This window comes from Hyla sarda, chromosome 5 (genome assembly GCF_029499605.1).
Source record: "Hyla sarda isolate aHylSar1 chromosome 5, aHylSar1.hap1, whole genome shotgun sequence".
Taxonomy (NCBI): domain Eukaryota; kingdom Metazoa; phylum Chordata; class Amphibia; order Anura; family Hylidae; genus Hyla; species Hyla sarda.
The window spans coordinates 121,565,026-121,583,784 of record NC_079193.1 but is presented as its reverse complement, the minus strand read 5'-3'; the positions used below and the strand labels follow the sequence as shown (position 1 = coordinate 121,583,784).

Genomic DNA, 18,759 nt, shown 5'->3' with positions numbered 1-18,759 from the left:
CTGGGGTCTAATTAGACCCTCCACCTTGGGGTCTAGGAGGAAAATAAGAAACAGTAAGAAGAGGTAAATACCCCATGATGGATGCATATAGTTTCCATCAGTGTAGTCCCCGCCTAAAATCAGGAGGCACTTACCCTATGCTGGGCCTGTAGATGCTTGGACATCACAGGATAGAAGCGATGTGCCATGATCCCGGCACTTTCACTATTTATACCAGTGAGCCGGAAGTACGTCATCAGAGACGCGGCTGCTCACTTTCACTGTTATGGTGAGGTGGAACGCGTCCATCCCCGGAAGTTCCCGGGTGTGGAACGCAACCTCTAAGTCATCCTGTGCCGGAGACATTAAGGGAGTTCCGGTTTATGGAATGCAGATGCGTTCCAATAAGTAAATTCCGGTTTCCTTGATATCAATGTTCCGGTCGGTGGAACGCATATGCGTCTCATCTCCGGGGCCACGGTAGTAGGGTTGGGGGAACGCAGGTGCATTTGACCCCTAGGTAGATAGGGTGAGTAGATAGAATAAGTATATAAGGGCTGGGTAGTTGTCTACTAGAACAAACCAAACAGCAACCGATCCCATTCTCATAAAAATAATAATATGCCAGGTACTGAATGCCAGTGGCTGCATGACAGATGATGAAGGCTGCATAAGGATATTTAAATATATATATATATATTACAAAGTGTTACGCATAGTGTCATGGCCAAATAATGTTAATGCCGGAATAGGGCATTTCTATGAAATAATCCCAGCGATTGGCAGTATTAAACAAAGTGATTTGAGTCTCTTAGTGAGACAATGGAGTACTATGAAAATTCACTTAGTCATATTGCATTACGCCCACCCTAAATAAATGGCACAAATGAAAGGGAGTAATTTAGACCACGTGGTGACAGGGTGCCAAGACGATAGATCCACTTGGTTTCCTTCTGCATAAGGATCCTGTCTTGGTCACCCCCTCTTGGGTCTTTCTTCAATACTTCTATGACTTGGAACTTGAGGTCATACACCTTGTCACGATGTTTAAGGTGCATGTGGGTGGCAATAGGTTTCTCCCTTAAGTGTTTCACATCTCCTACATGCTCCAGAATTCTTCGCTGGAGCTCGCTGATGGTTTTTCCAACATAATATAACGGACAGGGGCATTTAGCCAGATATATTACCCCTTTGGTTTACAGTTTGCATATTGCCAGCATTTATAAGTTTTTGTTTCGTCGGGTCCACAGAATTCTTTTGCCACATGTATGTATTTGCAAGCTTTGCACTCTCCACAGCGGTATGTCCCCATCACTGGTTTATCCAGCCAAGTTCTCTTTACTTTGGGTGGGGTGTAGTGACTATGTACCAATACATCGTTAAAGTTCTTACCTCTACGGTATGTAATGATTGGTCTTTGATCCACTAATCCCCTTACCAAAGGATCCGAGTTTAAGATTGTCCAGTGTCGGGATACAATGTTACGAATTTCCTCTGATGCTGCATCAAAGGTTCCAATGATCCGAGTCGGAGCCTTTGTAGAGGGGTCCTTAGGTTTAGACTGGAGTAGAGGAGTCCTATCTAGGGATCTTGTTTGCTGGTAGGCTTCCCTTAGAATTTTATCAGGGTACCCCCTTTCCTTAAATCTTTTCCTCAGTTTGGCTGATTCAGTTTTGAAGGAATCTGTGGATGAACAGTTCCTTCGTAGGCGCATGTATTGCCCTTTTGGTATGCCCTTCCTGAGTGGAAAGGGATGGTGGCTACTCCAGGTGAGCAGATTATTCCCTGCAGTGGACTTTCTATGAATGGTCGTGTCGATCCCATCTCGTTGATTTTTTGACAGTAGGACATCTAGAAAGGCCAATTGATCTTTATGAATTTCGGAAGTGAATCCCAGGCCTATCGGATTATCATTAAGTGAAGTCTTAAATGCATCAAATTCCTCCCTGGATCCTGACCAGATAACCGCTACATCGTCGATGTAGCGGCCCCAATACTGTATATGGTGGGGATATGACTGATTTGTTTCCCCAAATACTATGGCCTCCTCCCACCAGCCCAGGAGCAGATTGGCGTAGGTGGGTGCCACCGGGCTGCCCATCGCCGTGCCCCTGAGCTGGAGGTATAAGACTGAATTGAAGATGAAAAAGTTGTGGGTGAGTATGAAATGAAGAAGCGATAGGATGAATTCATTATGTAATGCAAACTGGACCCCTCTAATTCGGATAAAGTATTCCACTGCTTTCATTTCAGTCTGAGACAGTCTGCAGGATTCGACTTGTAGTTTTGTTAGGAGTGGCTCAAAATTATTGGAGTGGAATGTGGGTAGGAGAGACAGACACCTAAATAATCTATACTGTGTGTGCGCCAGTCAAAATGGAACTGAGAGTGCAGAAGAGTCATATCTGAGTCGTGCGTATTTAACAGTAAAGCTTGGGACTTGGAACTATTCAAGTGGTAGTAGGAGTGGGTACCATAGGTAGAAATCTGTTGCAATACCGCAGGGAGTGATGTAGTGGGATTAGCCAGAGTGAGAATGATATCGTCTGCGTACAGTGAGATGGTGTGTGTCGCTTGGGCGATAGATATACCAGTAATTCGGGCATATAAACGAATCGCTTGGGCCAATGGTTCTAGGGATAATATATGTATAAGGGGAGAGGGGGGGGCATCCCTGATGGGATCCATTTGAAATAAAAAATTCCTCCGATAGAGTCCCATTGGCAAGTACTCTAGCTGAGGGACTAGAATATAAGGAAGAGATAGCAGAAAGAATATTACCTCCAAAGCCCATCAGTCTAAGCACAGCAAAGGCAAACGACCACTTAAGGCGATCAAATGCCTTTTCAGCGTCCAATGCAAGAATAAGAAAGGGGGTGCCATGGGACTCTATGTGATGGAGAACATTGAGCAGTCTTCTTGTGTTGTCAGAGGTTTGTCTACCTGAAACAAACCCAGCTTGATCCTGTTGGATTAAGCGTGGTAGGTAAGTGGAGAGGCATGTGGCAATCAGTTTAGCGAAAATCTTGATGTCTTGGTTTAGAATGGAAATGGGTCTGTAGTTTTGGGTGACATCAGTGGGTTTGCCAGGTTTGGGAATGGTAGTAATAAGGGTTTGCAAATTTTCTTTGCGCAGGGAGCCGATGGATATTGCTTTTGTGCAGAAAGAGGTTAAATGCTGGGCAAGGATAGAGCTAAATTTCTTATAATAGGAGCTAGAAAATCCGTCTGGTCCAGGGGACTTTCCCGACGGTAACGAATTGATCACTTTTTATATTTCTGTTGCCGTGGTGGGTTTGTTAAGGTCTTCTAATTGAGAGGGGGATAGGGAGGGTAAATCTAATTTAGTCAGATATGCTTCCACGTTAGGAAAGGATGGAATTGAGTTCCCTAAGTTGTATAGGGTGGCATAAAATTCTTGGAAGCCGTCTGCGATTTCCTTGGGCTTGTACAGCTTCTTATTATTGGTGGGATGTAGGAGAAAAGGTATTTTGGAATTTTAACTGTCTTTGTTTAAGTCTGTGTGCTAGTAATTTTCCCGCTTTATTGTCCTGTGAGTAGTATTGTGCTTTGATTTTGCGGAAGGATTTTTCATATGTAGATAACATGTGGCAGCAGAGGCCTCTTCTCAGAGATAAAATAGTGGATGTCGTGGCGTCTGAGGGGCATCTCTTATTAATAGACTCTAAATGTTGCAGTTGTGTCAGGAGGGAAGATATTTGTTGTTCTCTTTGGCGCTTCAATATGGAGCTATACTTTATGCATAGTCCTCTAACAACTGCCTTGTGGCAGTTCCAAACCGAAATAGGGCATTGTACAAAGGACGAATTAAAGGCAAAGTACTCAGTTAAGTCAGTAGAAAGTTGTTGGGAATATTTCCCGTGGGATAAAAGGAATTGGCTAATACGCCAGAGATACGCTCTGTTCGAAGAGACAGAGTCAGCAATCTTAATAGATACGGCTGCATGATCTGACCATGAGATCGTGCCCACTATAGACTTTTGAATAGAGGCTATAAGTGACGGTCCCACGAGAAACATATCCAGCCTAGAGTATGCGCTGCAGATAAATGGGTATAGTCCCTCTCATCAGAGTGTTGTAGTCTCCATATATCATAGAGATCGTTCTCCCATGCCCAGGATTGTAAACTGGGGGATGTTAGATGCAGTTGTGAGGAGGAGTCTAACTCAGGGTTCATGACTGCGTTGAAATCACCAGTCAAGATTAGAGACCCCCAATTACGTTTGCCCACTTTCCGTAAAAGAGAATTGAGAAATTTCATTTGACTAGAGTTTGGAGCATATAGGGATACTAAACTGAGTTTTAGTGAATTAATCGTACAATAAAGAATTATATATCTCCCCTTAGGGTCAGAGATCACCTCCTCTAGCTAGTAGGAAACTGTATTTTTAATTCCTATGCTAACCCCTCTGGACTTGGAAGAGTGGTGTGAGTGGTAGATATGGGGAAAGGTAGGGTGTTTAACTCTGAAGGCATCCTTAGCTAGTAGATGAGATTCTTGAGCGCATTTAACGTCACATCCCAAAGAAATCGCCTCCCGCCAGAAGTGGGAGCGTTTGTGAGGCACATTCAAGCCGTTAACATTTATGCTAGCTATATGTATAACCATACCATAGTAGAGATATAACCAACTAAGACTAGGTGTCAGATGAGTATAGAATCAGGGGAGGAGGGACGCCTCCCAGCCAGCACGTCCCCCCTTCATTGAATTTAGACAATGAAGCATAGGCAGATGAGTAAATAAACAGAACAATAATAACAACTAGAAATAGAAATCGGGAAAGGTTTGTCATCTGGCTCCAAGTGTGCGAGCCAGCAACTCTGGTGGGGAAAGTCCACACTGAAGCCTACAGTGAAGGGCACCAGTCAGCTCCTATTATGGTTGAGCAAACTAAGTAAGGAAAACGTTACCGCCAGATGATCAGGAAGCCAGTCATGTCTTGCGAGGATGTAAGGGAGGGTTCCTATCCAAATGATCAGGAGGTGGGTGCAGCGGAATGTTCCAAGAGGCTAGGGCCTGTTGCCCCTCAGTCAGTGAACGGATTACGTGTATGGAATCTCCTTTTTTAACCAATAGGCACACTGGGAATCCCCATCTATACGCCAGTTTCGCCTCACGAAGCGCAATAGTGACGGGTTGTAGGTCTCTCCTTGCTTGTAGAGTCGCAGCAGAGAGGTCAGAGTAGACCGAAATCTTATGAAATGGAGCGGGCAGTCCATTATTCTTCCTAGAGTATTCCATCACCTTTTCTTTAAAGGGGGAGACAGTTTCAGGCACCCCTCTGAGTTTAAGGTTGTTGCGGCGGCTCCTATCTTCTAGGTCCGCAACTTTCGACACATCGTCAGCCATGTCGTTTGTCGCATCTACTACAGTATTGTGAGAGTCCGCAAACTCAGCAAACCTCGCCTCTACATGGAACACCTGTTCTGAGAGTTCAGCTACTGTGGAGCTTAGTGGAGACACCATTTTGTGCATATCTGTCAAAAAGGCTGTATGCAGCGCTAGCAGCATCTCCTTCATTGTGGTGTCGGTAAGGGACTTATCAGAGACTGAAATGTTAGCTAATTTCTCCACTCCTAAGGTGCCGGCAGCCTCCTGCCACCCCCCTTCACATACCTCTGCTGATGATGTGGGGTCCTCCAGCCTCGGTCTCTGTTTGGCTGGGCTGTGTGATGGAGTCCCTGCAGGGAAGCTCCAAGCAGCAGCATGAGGTGAGAGAGGTTGAAATGGTTGTGGCAGGATGTGTGCGCTTCTCACAGAAGACACTGAGGCAGCCGGGGAGGGGGGAGCATCGTCATCGTCTTCAGCCATTCTGACACGGAGTGCCGGGTCAGATGTGGAGCGGCGCGGCAGCTGTGAGGTGAGCTGAGGCGGACTGCAGGCTCCAGCAGGCTGTCTCTCTGATGTCGGCAGCCGTTCAGTATACTCGGCGCCATCTTGCGGGTCTCGAGCCGTGCAGGAGAAGTAAAATTTGGAGAGCTTCTCCTGCCAGGTGGCTTTTCTTATCCTCGCCGGCATGTTCGGTGGAGGTTCGGGCTATAGGAGGAGAATTTGCGGCGGCTTCTGTGAGTGGTAACAGCTTGTTTTAGCCGTTAGTTAGGGCCGTGGAGACGGAGCTCTCCTTTCAGGCGTACATACACTCCGGCAGCCAGGTCACGCCCCCCATGACATCATATCTTTATTCTGTAGGTCCATACAGTTACAAGGATACCTAATTTATACAGGTTTTATTTTATTTTACCACTTTAAAAAATTATAAATGCACCAAAATTAGTATGTGTAAAATTGACATCTTCTGACCCCTATAATTTTTTTACTTTTCCATATACGGGGTGGATTTTTTTGCACCATGATCTGAAGTTTTTATCAATTTTTGTATTGATGGGACTTTTTGATCACTTTAAATACATTGTTTTAGGGTATACAAAGTGACCAAAAATATGCAATTTTGGATTTGGAATTTTTTATGCAGATGCCGTTGACCGTGCGGTTTAATTAACATTATACTTTAATAGTTTGGACATTTACTGCCACATATGTTTATTTTTATTATGTTAACATATTTTTTATATGGAACTTGGGAAAAGGGGGTCTCCCCTGCCAGGCTTTATCATTGTCAGAGCCGCAGGAGCCCCAAGGCCATTAGGTTAGCCCTCTGGCTACAGGGGGGGGGGGGGGCATCCACCCCACTGGACCACCGGGGATGGTTTAAATGTCCCTTTAGGAGCCGCTGTCAACTTTGACATCGGTGATCTAAAGGGTTAATAGCCAGCCGCGGTGATTGCCGCATGTCAGCTATTAACGGAGCCCCCCAGCTGCAGAAATCAGCTGGGGGGCAGACGGTATGATGCGGGCTCGAGTCAGGAGCCCGTGCCATACACCGCTTGCCATCTCAGGACGAGCCAGCTCGACCTTAGAGGCAACCGGTTAAGCCAGTTCAGTACATTACATGATGTGTTACCAGAACTGGCCTGGCCTGCATCAGATCCTTTGTCCCTCTTTCTTTTTATATACAGAACTTAAGAACCCATTCAGTAGCTCTGCCTTCTCTTGATCACCAAGTGGCCACCTCCCCTTGTCATTATTAAGGGGTCCTACATGCTCTGTCATTGTTTTTTTTTTTTTTGCATTTATATATCTAAAAAAATATTTAGGATTTGTTTTGCTTTCTTCGGCCACTAGTCTCTCCTTTAGAATTTTTGCTGTTTTTATTACATTTCTACATATTTTATTAAGCTCTTTCTTATGTTTAAATGATATAGCTGTCCTCTCAGATTTGTATTTTCTTTAAATGCAATTTTTTTAAATAGTTTATTGCTTTTAACATTAGTTGTCAGCCATGTAGGATTAAGGTTTAGTTGTTTATACTTGTTCCCCTTAGGAATAAATTTTGCTGTATAATTTTTCAGTGTTGATTAGAAAATTTCCCATTTATCATCTGTATCAGTATTTGACAACACCTTCTCCCAGTCTATGTCCTGTAGTGCCTGCCTCTCTTAGCCCAGGGAAAGTTTGTACCCCAATGAAAAGTCATTCCAGTGCTCCAAAAACCCAAACCCTTCCCCCTTACTCCAAGACTTAACCATTTATTTAACTCCCTTAGCAACCTTAGAGGTCCTTCCCTTCAGCTTGGCACCTACATAGTAACATAGTTCATAAGGTTGAAAAAAGACCATCAAGTTCAACCTATATCCCAAATGAGTCCCTACTGAGTTAATCCAGAGGAAGGCAAAAAAAAAAAAAAAAAAAACCCTCATACTAGAGGTAAAAATTCCTTCCCGACTCCAAATATGGCAGTCAGAATAAATCCCTGGATCAACGTTCTGTCCCTATAAATCTAATTTACATAACCAGCAATGTTCTTACGCTCCAAAAATGCATCCAGACCCCTTTTAAATTCTTTTACAAAGTTCACCATGACCACCTCCTCCGGGAGAGAATTCCACAGTCTCACTGCTCTTACAGTCTGTGCTGGTGTAGAAACCTTCTTTCTTCTAAACGTAGAGGATGCCCCCTTGTTATAGATACAGTACTGGGTACAAATAGATCATGGGAAAGATCTCTGTACTGTCCCCTGATATATTTATACATAGTTATTAGGTCTCCCCTAAGCCTTATTTTTTCTAAACTAAATAACCCTAATTCTGATAATCTTTCTGGGTACTGTAGTCCTCCCATCCCCCGTATTACCCTGGTTGCCCGTCTTTGAACCCTCTCCAGCTCCACTGTATCTTTCTTGTACACTGGTGCCCAGTACTGTACACAGTATTCTATGTGTGGTCTGACTAGTGATTTGTACAGCGGTAGAATGATTTCCTTTTCGTGGGCATCTATGCCCCTATTGATGCACCCCATGATTTTATTAGCCTTGGCAGCAGCTACCCAACACTGGTCACTACAGCTAAATTTACTGTTAACCAAAACTCCCAAGTCCTTTTCCACGTCAGTCGTCCCAAGTGTGCTCCCATTTAATACATAATGCCAGCTCGGATTATTCCTCCCCATGCTCATTACCTTACATTTATCAGTGTTGAACCTCATCTGCCACTTCCCAGCCCAAGCTGTAACAGTGCCCTGTCCTCTATTGTGTTTACCGCTTTACAGAGTTTAGTATCATCTGCAAAGATTGCTACTTTTCAACCCCTCTACAAGGTCATTAATGAATATATTAAATAGGACAGGACCCAATACTGACCCCTGTGGTACCCCACTAGTAACAGTCACCCAATCAGAATAAGTACCATTAATAACCACCCTCTGTTTCCTATCACTGAGCCAGTTACTTACCCACTTACACACATTCTCCCCAAGCCCAATGCTTCTCATTTTATGCACCACCCGTTTATGTGGCACCATATCAAATGCTTTGGAAAAATCCAGGTATGAGACATCCAACGATTCCCCTTGGTCCAGTCTGGAGCTCACCTCCTCATAAAAGCTGATCAGGTTAGTTTGACAGGACCTATCCCTCATAAAGCCATGCTTATATGGAGTCATACATTTATTTGTATCAAGATATTCCAAAATAGCATCTCTTAGAAAACCCTCAAACAATTTACATACAACAGAGGTTAAACAAACAGGCCTATAATTTCCGGGGTCACCTTTTGTCCCCTTTTTAAATATTGGCACCACATTTGCCATGCGCCAGTCCTGGGGGACAGTCCCTGTTACTATAGAGTCCCTGAATATTAAAAATAGGGGTCTGTCTATTACACTACTTAATTCCTTTAGAACACTGAGGTGTATGCCATCTGCACCTGGCGATTTGTCTATTTTGATTTTTTGTAGGCGGCACTGTACTTCTTCCCAGGTTAGACAGGTGACCTGTAAAGGGGAGTTTACCTTATCTCGCTGTATTTCACCTGGCATTTCATTTTCCTCGGTGAACACAGTGGAGAAGAATTTGTTTAATATATTTGCTTTTTCCTGATCCCAGTTTATAATTTCTTCTTTATCATTTTTAAAGGGCCTGCACTTTCCTTTTTGACCTTTTTGCTATTTATATAGTTAAAAAACATTTTGGGGTTAGTTTTACTCTCTTTGGCAATGAGTCTGTCTCTATTTTTGCGGCTTTTATCAGTTTTTTTTTTACATATTTTACATTTTTCTCTATAGCTTTTTAATGCCTTTTCACTGCCGTCCTCTTTTAGTAGTTTAAATGCTTTATTTTTGTCATTTATTGCCCCCTTAATGTTTTATTCATCCATATTGTAATTCTTTTATATCTGACCCTTTTATTCCCATAAGGTATCTACATCTTACAGTGAGAGTTTAAGATATTTTTAAAAGTCTCCCATTTAGTGTCAGTATTCTTGTTTTTGAGGACATTATCCCATTTTATATTAAGAGCTTCTCTGAGTTGATTAAACTTTGCCTACCTAAAGTTCATTGTTTTTGTAGCCCCTAGTTCTTTATAATTATTTTTTAATTTTATATATGAATAATAAGAATAACTATTATTATTATTATTTAATTGTTATTTAATTATTCTTTATTTTTATTTTTTTAAGGTTCAGGATCGGCTAGACAGATACTGTTGTGGATTTAACCCTGAGCCTACTGAGTCTTGTGTGGAGGAGCTGTTGCATGACAAATGTCACAATCAAAATGAACTTGTTTTAGTACATATTCTGGTGGGTGTTAATAATTCCCACTATGTTTGCTCTTATAATCTCTTCTCCAACAATGGACTTCCATTGGTATACTGTAAAACATTATTAAATGTACAAAATGTCTTTTTTTTTCTTTCAGATTCGTCATAGTGACTCTTCTCACTTAGTTTACATTGACAATGCTGGGAGGCCTAATCACCCTGATGAGAATATGAACTTTAGACTTTTGCAAGGAATTGATGGGTAAGAAAGCAATGAAATTCACATTTGTATCTTTTGTATTAGGCTATACAATGATTGATTTATACATTGACAGTGTACATCAGGAGTATTATATATACTTTTATTATATTATTGTTTTTTTTATTTTATATATATATATATATATTTTTTTATTTTTTTATTTTTTTTATTGTATATATACATACAGTGGCACTGTTGCTATTGGCCACAAAGAATATGTTTTTTTTGCAGAGGTCTACTGTAAAAGAAAGCTCAGTTTGCTTTATTTTCCTATGATGTAAAAACAAAGTATGGCAGCACATACCACTCTAATGGATGCCACAATATGACTATATTTAGAGTACCGTATTATCACCAAAAAGCAAGCAAACAAAAGTAAAGGTAAAGTTGCTTGTGCAAAACCAAAATACCTAAAAAGAAAAAGGGCACCAACAACCATGTATCAAAATGCAATCAATCTTTATTCAAAAGTTATATAAAATAGATCTATTAAAATGGTAATCACACCATGCACATCAATGGATAGTGCACTGAAGTAGGACTTAACAATGGCACTTCATTATATAAGCAACAATAAAATAAAGGCATACATATATCTGGAAAAAGTATAATGCAAACATGGGCATGGAAAGCAATATAACCAAATAGTATGTGACAAAAAGGCAAAACAAAACAATGAAAAATACAAGATGAAATCATATACGTATACAGAGTCAAACAGCGAGCACCCACCCAAACGTGCGTTTTGCTATGGGGTGTTTCGTCTGGGACATTGAAGCTGCAGATTTGAAGTTGTGTTCAGTCATTTAGTTTACGTTGGTCTCTGCAGCATAACATATACAGAAAACAAGGCGATATATATGAATGGACAGAACAGAGATCCATATAGTGACAGTGTTCTTCCACCCCTACAACCATGTCGGTTTCCGTTTTCAACAGTCTCTTGAAAAAGGAAAAACTGAAATGGTCTAGAGGTGGAGGAATGTTGTCTGTCTCTCCATTGGGGGTAAGAACGAAGATCTTGGTTAGCTAGATGATGATTCCAAATATTCTGATATTTATTATTGATACTACCATTATTTGTGCTACTTATATAGCCTATAATTGTATATATACTTGGCAACACTTGCACTTTAAAACCTCCTATGGGCTCTCCTATGCGTCAGCTCCTGCGATATAATACTGCGGTGACCCCAATTCATATCAGGTTGGTCCAGGCGGCTAATGGTAGCCGGGACCCGTGGCTAATACCGGACACCACCAATCGCGGTGATGACCGGTATTAACCCTTTAGACTCGGTGATCAAAGGTGACTGCCGCGTCTAAAGTAAAAAAAAATCATTCCCGGCAGCTCAGTTGGGCTGATTGGGACCACTGCGGTGAAAGCGCGGTGTTCAGATCAGCTGTATGGACACAAGGAGGGTCCCATCCTGCCTCCTCGTTGTCCGATTGCCGATTCACTGCTCCGTGCCTAAGATCAAGGCAGGAGCAGTGGAGCACTGATAAAAAAAAAAGTGTAAAAAAAAAAAGTTAATAAATGGGATTTAAAGGACATCTGCAGCCATTTAACACTTATTCCCTATCCACAGACTAGGGGATAAGTGTTTGATCGCTGGGACCCCCGCAATCTCCTAAACGGGGCCCCGGCATTAGCGTTTAGTGTGAGCGCTAATGTGCGTAGCATTGACCCAAGAGGTCGACGTTTACGCCCCCTCCCCGCCCCTATACAGTTCTATGGGAGAGGTGGGGAGGCACCAACGCTGCCTCCCCACCTCTCCCATAGAGTTACATGGAGGAGGCGTGTCGGCCGCAATGTCACGCTTCGGCCGGCACGCCTACTGCGCGGGAGAGCCGTGGTCGGACCCCCGCGATCAAACACTTATCCCCTTCCTGTGGATAGGGGATAAGTGTTAAAGGGCTGCAAATGTCCTTTAACCCCTTCCCTAATAAAAGTTTAAATCACCTCCCTTTTCCCATAAAAAAAAAATATTATTCCCATTAAAAATAAATATGAACATATGTGGTATTGCCGCATTTGTAAATGTCCAAACTATAAAAATATATCATTAATTAAACCGCGCGGTCGATGTTGTACACGTAAAAAAAATTCCAAAGTCCAAAATAGCATATTTTTGGTCACTTTTTATACCATAAAAAGATGAATAAAAAGCAATCAAAAAGTCCGATAAAAACATATTCATACCTTTAAAAACTTCAGATCACGGCACAAAATATGAGCCCTCATACCGCCCCGTATGCGGAAAAATAAAAAAGTTATAGGGGTCAGAATCGGACATTTTTAAACTCATACATTTTCGTGCATGTAGTTATGATTTTTCTTGAGAAGTAAAACAAAATTAAACCTACATAAGTAGGCTATCATTTTAATCACATGGACCTACAGAATAAAGATAAGGTGTCATTTTTTTTAACCAAAAAATGCACTGCATAGAAACGGAAGCCCCCAAAATTTACAAAATGGCGTTTTTGTTTTCAATTTTGTCCCACAAATATTTTTTTGGGTGGTTTTACCATAGTTTTTTGGTAAAATTACTGATGTCATTATGAAGTAGAATTGGTGGCACAAAAAACAAGTCATCATAAGGGTCTGTAGGTGCAAAATTGAACCACTTAAGGACCAAGACCATTTTCACTTTAGGGACAAGAGCATTTTTTGCAAATCTGACCATTAAAGAGCATTAAAAACTCTGGGATGCTACTTCTTATGAATTAGATTCCTAGATAGTTTTTTTTGTGACATTCTACTTTATGTTAGTGGTAAATTTTTGACAGTGTTTTCCCAATATTTGTAAATTTTGCATTTTTCTAACTTTGAAGCTCTCTGCTTGTAAGGAAAATGGACTCCCAAAAATATACAGTGTGAATTCGGGTAGAAAACAGACATGGTGCACATCTACAATCTTGTATAATGATCTGATTGCTTCTCAGCATAATATAAAAAACTAGGCGGGGCGTGGTTTGCCATGCGCGCGAGCTAGACGTGTCTTAGTGGAGCTCCGAGACCAACGCCGTTCCGGGGACCAGAACTCAGCTTCAATGACTCGGAGGCGCCCCAGAGGCACTGCAAAACGGACCGGAACCTCTCCGGCACCAGGAACACCCATTTCTAACTTCTTTGCCCCCCTGGCAGCAGTGCAGGAAGCTCCTGAGATGACCCCCCCTGGGCTGCAGCCATCTTCCCCAGCTACTTCCCCGCCGCTGCAAGCTCCGCCCTCCGACTCGCGCTCAGGGACCCGCGATCTGACACGAGGTGCGCAAGCGGGGAGGCTTCGGGCCGCACCAGTCAACACCGGAGGACGTGAGGACATCCTGCCGGACCCCCTGCAGCCTTCACAGCCCCTGCTGATAGACTTACCACTGGAGGACCCGGGTGACGTGCCGGTGCTTCTACCGCTGCCGCTGGCGGCGTCCCCGCTGAGACATCCGACGGCAGGTACGGGCCCTGGAGGCCTCCACACTCCCCTTCAGCCAAGGCCCTGGGGGGAGCCTGCCCCTTCCCCCAGTCCTCACCCTGAGACTGCCTGGGCGGCGGAGCCGCTTCCCTCACCATCCACGGCCCTGGGGCCGCATTCACGGTCTCTCCCCTCCTGTGACCCTCCTGCAGGACGCTCCAAGATGGAGGATCTCCAAGCCACGGATGCTGTGGTGGGATCCCCCCTGCTGTTCACTATGGGGGCCCCCTCTTCTCAGGATGTTGAGGCGCTAGAGTGTCCCTCTCCCCATCCCTCCTGGTCCCCTTCCAGGGGGAGCCCCTGGCAGGTTCCGACTGAGCCCCCATCTTCCCCTACGGCCTGCCTACTGCCAACTCCTCAGCAGCAGATACCCCCGATCCACTCTGGAAGTGGCACCAGAAGTATGCCACCAGGAGCTCAGCTGCCCCTGCAAGATGCCACCCAGATCCTGCAGGCCCATCCTGAGCTGCAGGCCCTGCTTTCGTTTCTCCCTACCAAACAGGACTTGACCACTATTGCAGATACCTTACAAGCAACCTGGTAGCGGGATTTACAAGTGGTCCAAAAGGAGGTAGACTCTCTGACTTCCAAAGTGGAGTCTATGGATACTTTTCGCACAGATGTTCAGCGTTCATTACAGGACCTGCGCTCCACTGTGTCGCAACAGGCGACCCATCAGAGACTTTTGCACTCTCACTTGGACGACCAAGAGAACCGCAACCGTCGCAATAACATCAGGATCAGGGGCTTGCCTGAGGCGACGAGGGCAGATGGGCTTCTCCCCGCAGTGACTGATATCTTTAACTCTCTGTTGGGTCGCCCGGCCCAAACTCCACTCGCCATTGACAGAGCCCATAGAGCCCTGCGGCCCCCCAGCTCTGACCCTAATAACCCCAGGGATGTGATATGCCGCATACATTACTATTCAGAGAAGGAGGAGATAATGCGGAGAGCCAGACAGATCAAGGACATTGATTTTGATGGAGCTAAGCTGCAATTGTTTCCTGATCTCTCCCGCCATACCCTGAGGCTCCGTGCTACCCTAAAACCTCTGCTGGCGGAACTCCAGTCCCGTCGGATTCTATACCGGTGGGGATTCCCGTTTGCCCTCTATGCCCACCACCAGGAGACTTATGCCACCTTGCGCACTCCGGAGGATTTGCCCACGTTCCTGAGTTCATTTGGTCTCCCCAATGTTGATCTGCGAGAATGGGTACAGCTGCTGGAGAATCCCTTCTCCACTACACTGTCGCTCCCAGCCCGACCGCGCCGACCTCAACCGGACCGGCCTTCCCCTCGTCCTCAGCGCTCCCGTCGTCGTCCCCGAAGTCTCTCTGGATCCACTGATGGGCCTGGTGGCCCTGGGGAGCGCTGAGGTGTCTTATTGATGGGCCTGTTGATCTGACCGTGACTTTGGGCTGATACAGTGATTGCCATGTTTACTTATATATTTTTTATGACATCTTATGTTTTCTCCTACCCTTTCCTCCTTCCTTGGCTGTCCCTCGGTCCTCTCTCCTTCTCCCATGCCTCTTCTCCCATGAGGGGTGTCCTCCTTTAATCAGTCTCCTTTTGTCCTCCCCGGGACGGCTGTGAGGTCTCGGCCTCTCTTCTTCCGCTACTTCTCTTCCTTTGTTTCTTTTCTTGATTTTTTAAAGTTTTTTTTTTCTCTTCCTCAGTGCTATTTGACCGACCTGCCCCCCCATAGGTAGAGACAGGTTTGTTCCTGTCCGAATATAGCTTGAGCTATACTTAGTTGTGTTGTTTGCAGACGTTCTTTTGTTCTGCTGATTGTCCCCCTGTCAGAGTAGTATTCCCCTGTCTGTCTAGTGTCTAGTGCCCTTTTGTTGTTCCCCTGACCTCTCTTTCCCCCCCCCCTGTGTCCTTCCCCCTCCTTGGACTCTGATCTCACCTTCTTCCCCCTCTGCCTTCTTCCTTCTTTCCCCCCCTCCTTTTTTATTTATTTATCTATTTTATTTATTTATTTTTTTTTGTATTGTTTTTGTATTTTTTTCTCTCGTAGTCCCCTTTGGGGTCTGCTCCTCTCCTCCTCCCTTTTCTTGGTCTTCTTTATATATACTCAGGTATGTCGGTGAAAATAGCTTCTCTGAATGTTCAGGGTTTCAATGTCCCTGAGAAAAGGGCTAAAGTCTTGTACTCCATGCATAAGCAACGTGTCTCCATCCTTTGTCTGCAGGAGACGCATCTGCTGCGGGATCATGCTTCGGTGATTCGCAGCAGATATTACCCCTCTAGTTTCCATAGTTGTGACCCCTCCCAGAAGGTGAAGGGGGTTTCTATATGGTTTCATAAATCCCTCCCTGTACAGGTTCTTGATTCTAAAGTGGACGTAGAGGGCCGATATGTCTTTGTGACTTGCTTGCTCCAGGGTAAGACGTACACGGTAGCTAATATTTACGCACCGAACCACGGCCAGGTCTCTTTCCTGCATACGGTTCTCGATGAACTCACGTCCTTCTCCCAGGGTGTTCTGCTGGTTTGTGGTGACCTCAATGTGTCTTTATTTCCCTCCCTAGATTGCTCCTCTGGGACCTCCGCTCTCTCCTTTTCCAAGTTGAATAAGATCCGCAGGCTTCTACAAGGGATGCAGCTGTCAGACGCCTGGAGACTCTCTCACCCGGACACACGTGACTATACTTTCTACTCTCATGCACGACAGGTTTACACTAGACTGGACTATATTTTTGTAAGTCACTACCTCCTCCCCCAGGTACTCTCAACAGCAATAGGAACAATGGTGTTCTCTGACCATGCCCCAATTTTTTGTGACCTGTCTCTCCCCCAGAACCAAAGAGGTGACTTTGTGTGGAGACTCAATGAATCGTTGCTTTATGATACCTTATGTATGGCTGACTTGAAGTCCGCTTTAGCTAACTTTGCTCTGGACCACGCCGGCGACCAAACCTCCCCCCAAATTAAATGGGAGGCGCTGAAGTGTGTGCTCCGTGGAATTCTAATCAAACATGGCGCTCGGATTAAGCGAGAGTCTTCTCAGAAGCTAATGGACCAATTGGCCCGCCTTCAGGTTCTTGAGTCTCGGCACAAATCCGCACAAACTGAGGAGGTCCTCAGGGACCTCATGGAGGTGAGGAGAGACGTCCAGGTTCGTATAGACAAAAATACAATAGATACAGACAGATATGTGCCAGTGTCTCTTACGAGTGGGACAACAGGGCGGGACGACAGCTAGCCAGGGCACTTAGGGATCGAAGAGCAGCCACGCATGTTCCCTCTATTAAATCACCTGCGGGCCCAGTGGTACACTTGACATACCAAATTCTGGAAAGCTTCAGAGCCTACTATGAGACCCTTTATAGTTTGGAGACTCAGCAGGGGGGAGGCCCCACGGTATCCACCAACCTGACGGATTACTTACAGAAAACAAAGCTACCCTCTTTGCCGGCTCAAGTGCTGGAGGACTGGGAGCGACCCTTCACTGAGGAGGAGATCTCCGCTGCCATCAAACTTTTGCCCTCCGGGAAGGCTCCTGGCCCAGACGGATATACCGCTAAATTTTATAAGCTCCTCAGCTCTGATCTTGCCCGGCCCCTCTTGGACTCCTTTAACTTGGTGTCCGATAGCTCCCCGTTCCCTAACTCCTTCCTTCAGGCATTTATCACAGTTATCCCCAAAGAGGGTAAGGACCCCAACCTGTGTCAAAGCTATCGACCGATTTCGCTTATTAATGTGGATGCCAAATTATACGCCAAAATGCTTGCGCTGCGATTGAGCCCGCTCTTGGGGGCCCTCATCCACCCTGACCAAGTGGGATTTGTCCCCGCCAGAGAGGCTCGAGACAACACCTTGAAAACCTTCTCTGTCATGCACTACGCCCAGACTGCTCGGCTACCGTGCATCCTGTTATCCCTGGATGCCGAGAAGGCCTTCGATAGGGTGGCATGGGGGTTCCTGAGGGGTGCTCTCACGCAACTGGGTTTAGGCCCCCTAATGCTCCAGCGTATTTTTGCTCTCTATGCCAATCCGCAAGCTAGGGTCAGGGTCAATGGGTCCTTATCCTCCCCTATCACCATCCGCAATGGCACCAGACAGGGTTGCCCCCTTTCCCCCTTACTCTGTGTTCTAGTGATGGAACATCTCCTCCAGGCTATTAGACAATGTGAAGCGATCAGGGGGGTCCCGATAAAGCATGAAGTGGTCAAATGCGCGGCTTTTGCAGACGATTTATTGTTATATCTTTCTGCCCCTGATGAGAACCTCCCCGCTCTCTTCTCACTTTTGGATGAATATGCCGCACTAAGCAATTATAAATTAAATGTTTCTAAGAGTGTTGCCCTCGATGTCTCCCTGGGCCCGCAGGCTGTTTCGGTGCTCAAGGGGCGATTCGCCTTTCGTTGGGCGTCCTCCTCCTTCACATATTTGGGGATTCAGGTACCGGGTGACTTGACACGTATCTTCGACCTGAACTTCGGCCCCCTCCTTTCCTCCTTTACTTCAGATCTGACGAAATGGGACAGACGTGACTTTTCCTGGTTGGGTCGAGTGAATATCATTAAGATGAATCTGTTACCCAGACTCCTATCTCTCTTCCAGACTCTTCCTACCTTCCTCCCCCGCTCCTTCTTCCAAACTCTCAATAGACTGTTTACCCGCTATGTCTGGGGCTCACATGGACACCGTATGGCCCGACGGGGTCTGACTCTACCGAAGACGGACGGGGGACTGGCCCTTCCCGACCCCTATTTATATTACCTGGCCTCGGTTGCCACTAGGATTATGGACTGGTTCCACCATCAAGACCGAAAGCTTTGGGTGCGTTTGGAGGCCCTCTTTTCCCCGCTCCCACTGACGTCCCTTCCTTGGATGCGAGCGTCCTATTGGTCTGCTGCTCACTTGACGGGTCTCCCGCTGGTGGCGCGGTCGGTGCTCCGGGTGTGCATCCGTTACT

The 18,759-nt window shown here is 45.3% G+C and overlaps 1 protein-coding gene across 1 annotated transcript in view; it reads left to right on the top strand.

The window, feature by feature from the left end:
• GASK1A (golgi associated kinase 1A) overlaps positions 1–18,759 on the top strand; it is a 142,682-nt gene that overhangs the window by 50,947 nt on the left and 72,976 nt on the right. Inside the window, exons 3-4 of the mRNA XM_056520196.1 lie at positions 10,015–10,137; positions 10,256–10,359. Of these exons, the coding sequence (XP_056376171.1) occupies positions 10,015–10,137; positions 10,256–10,359 (227 nt within the window). The remainder of the gene's footprint in view (positions 1–10,014; positions 10,138–10,255; positions 10,360–18,759) is intronic.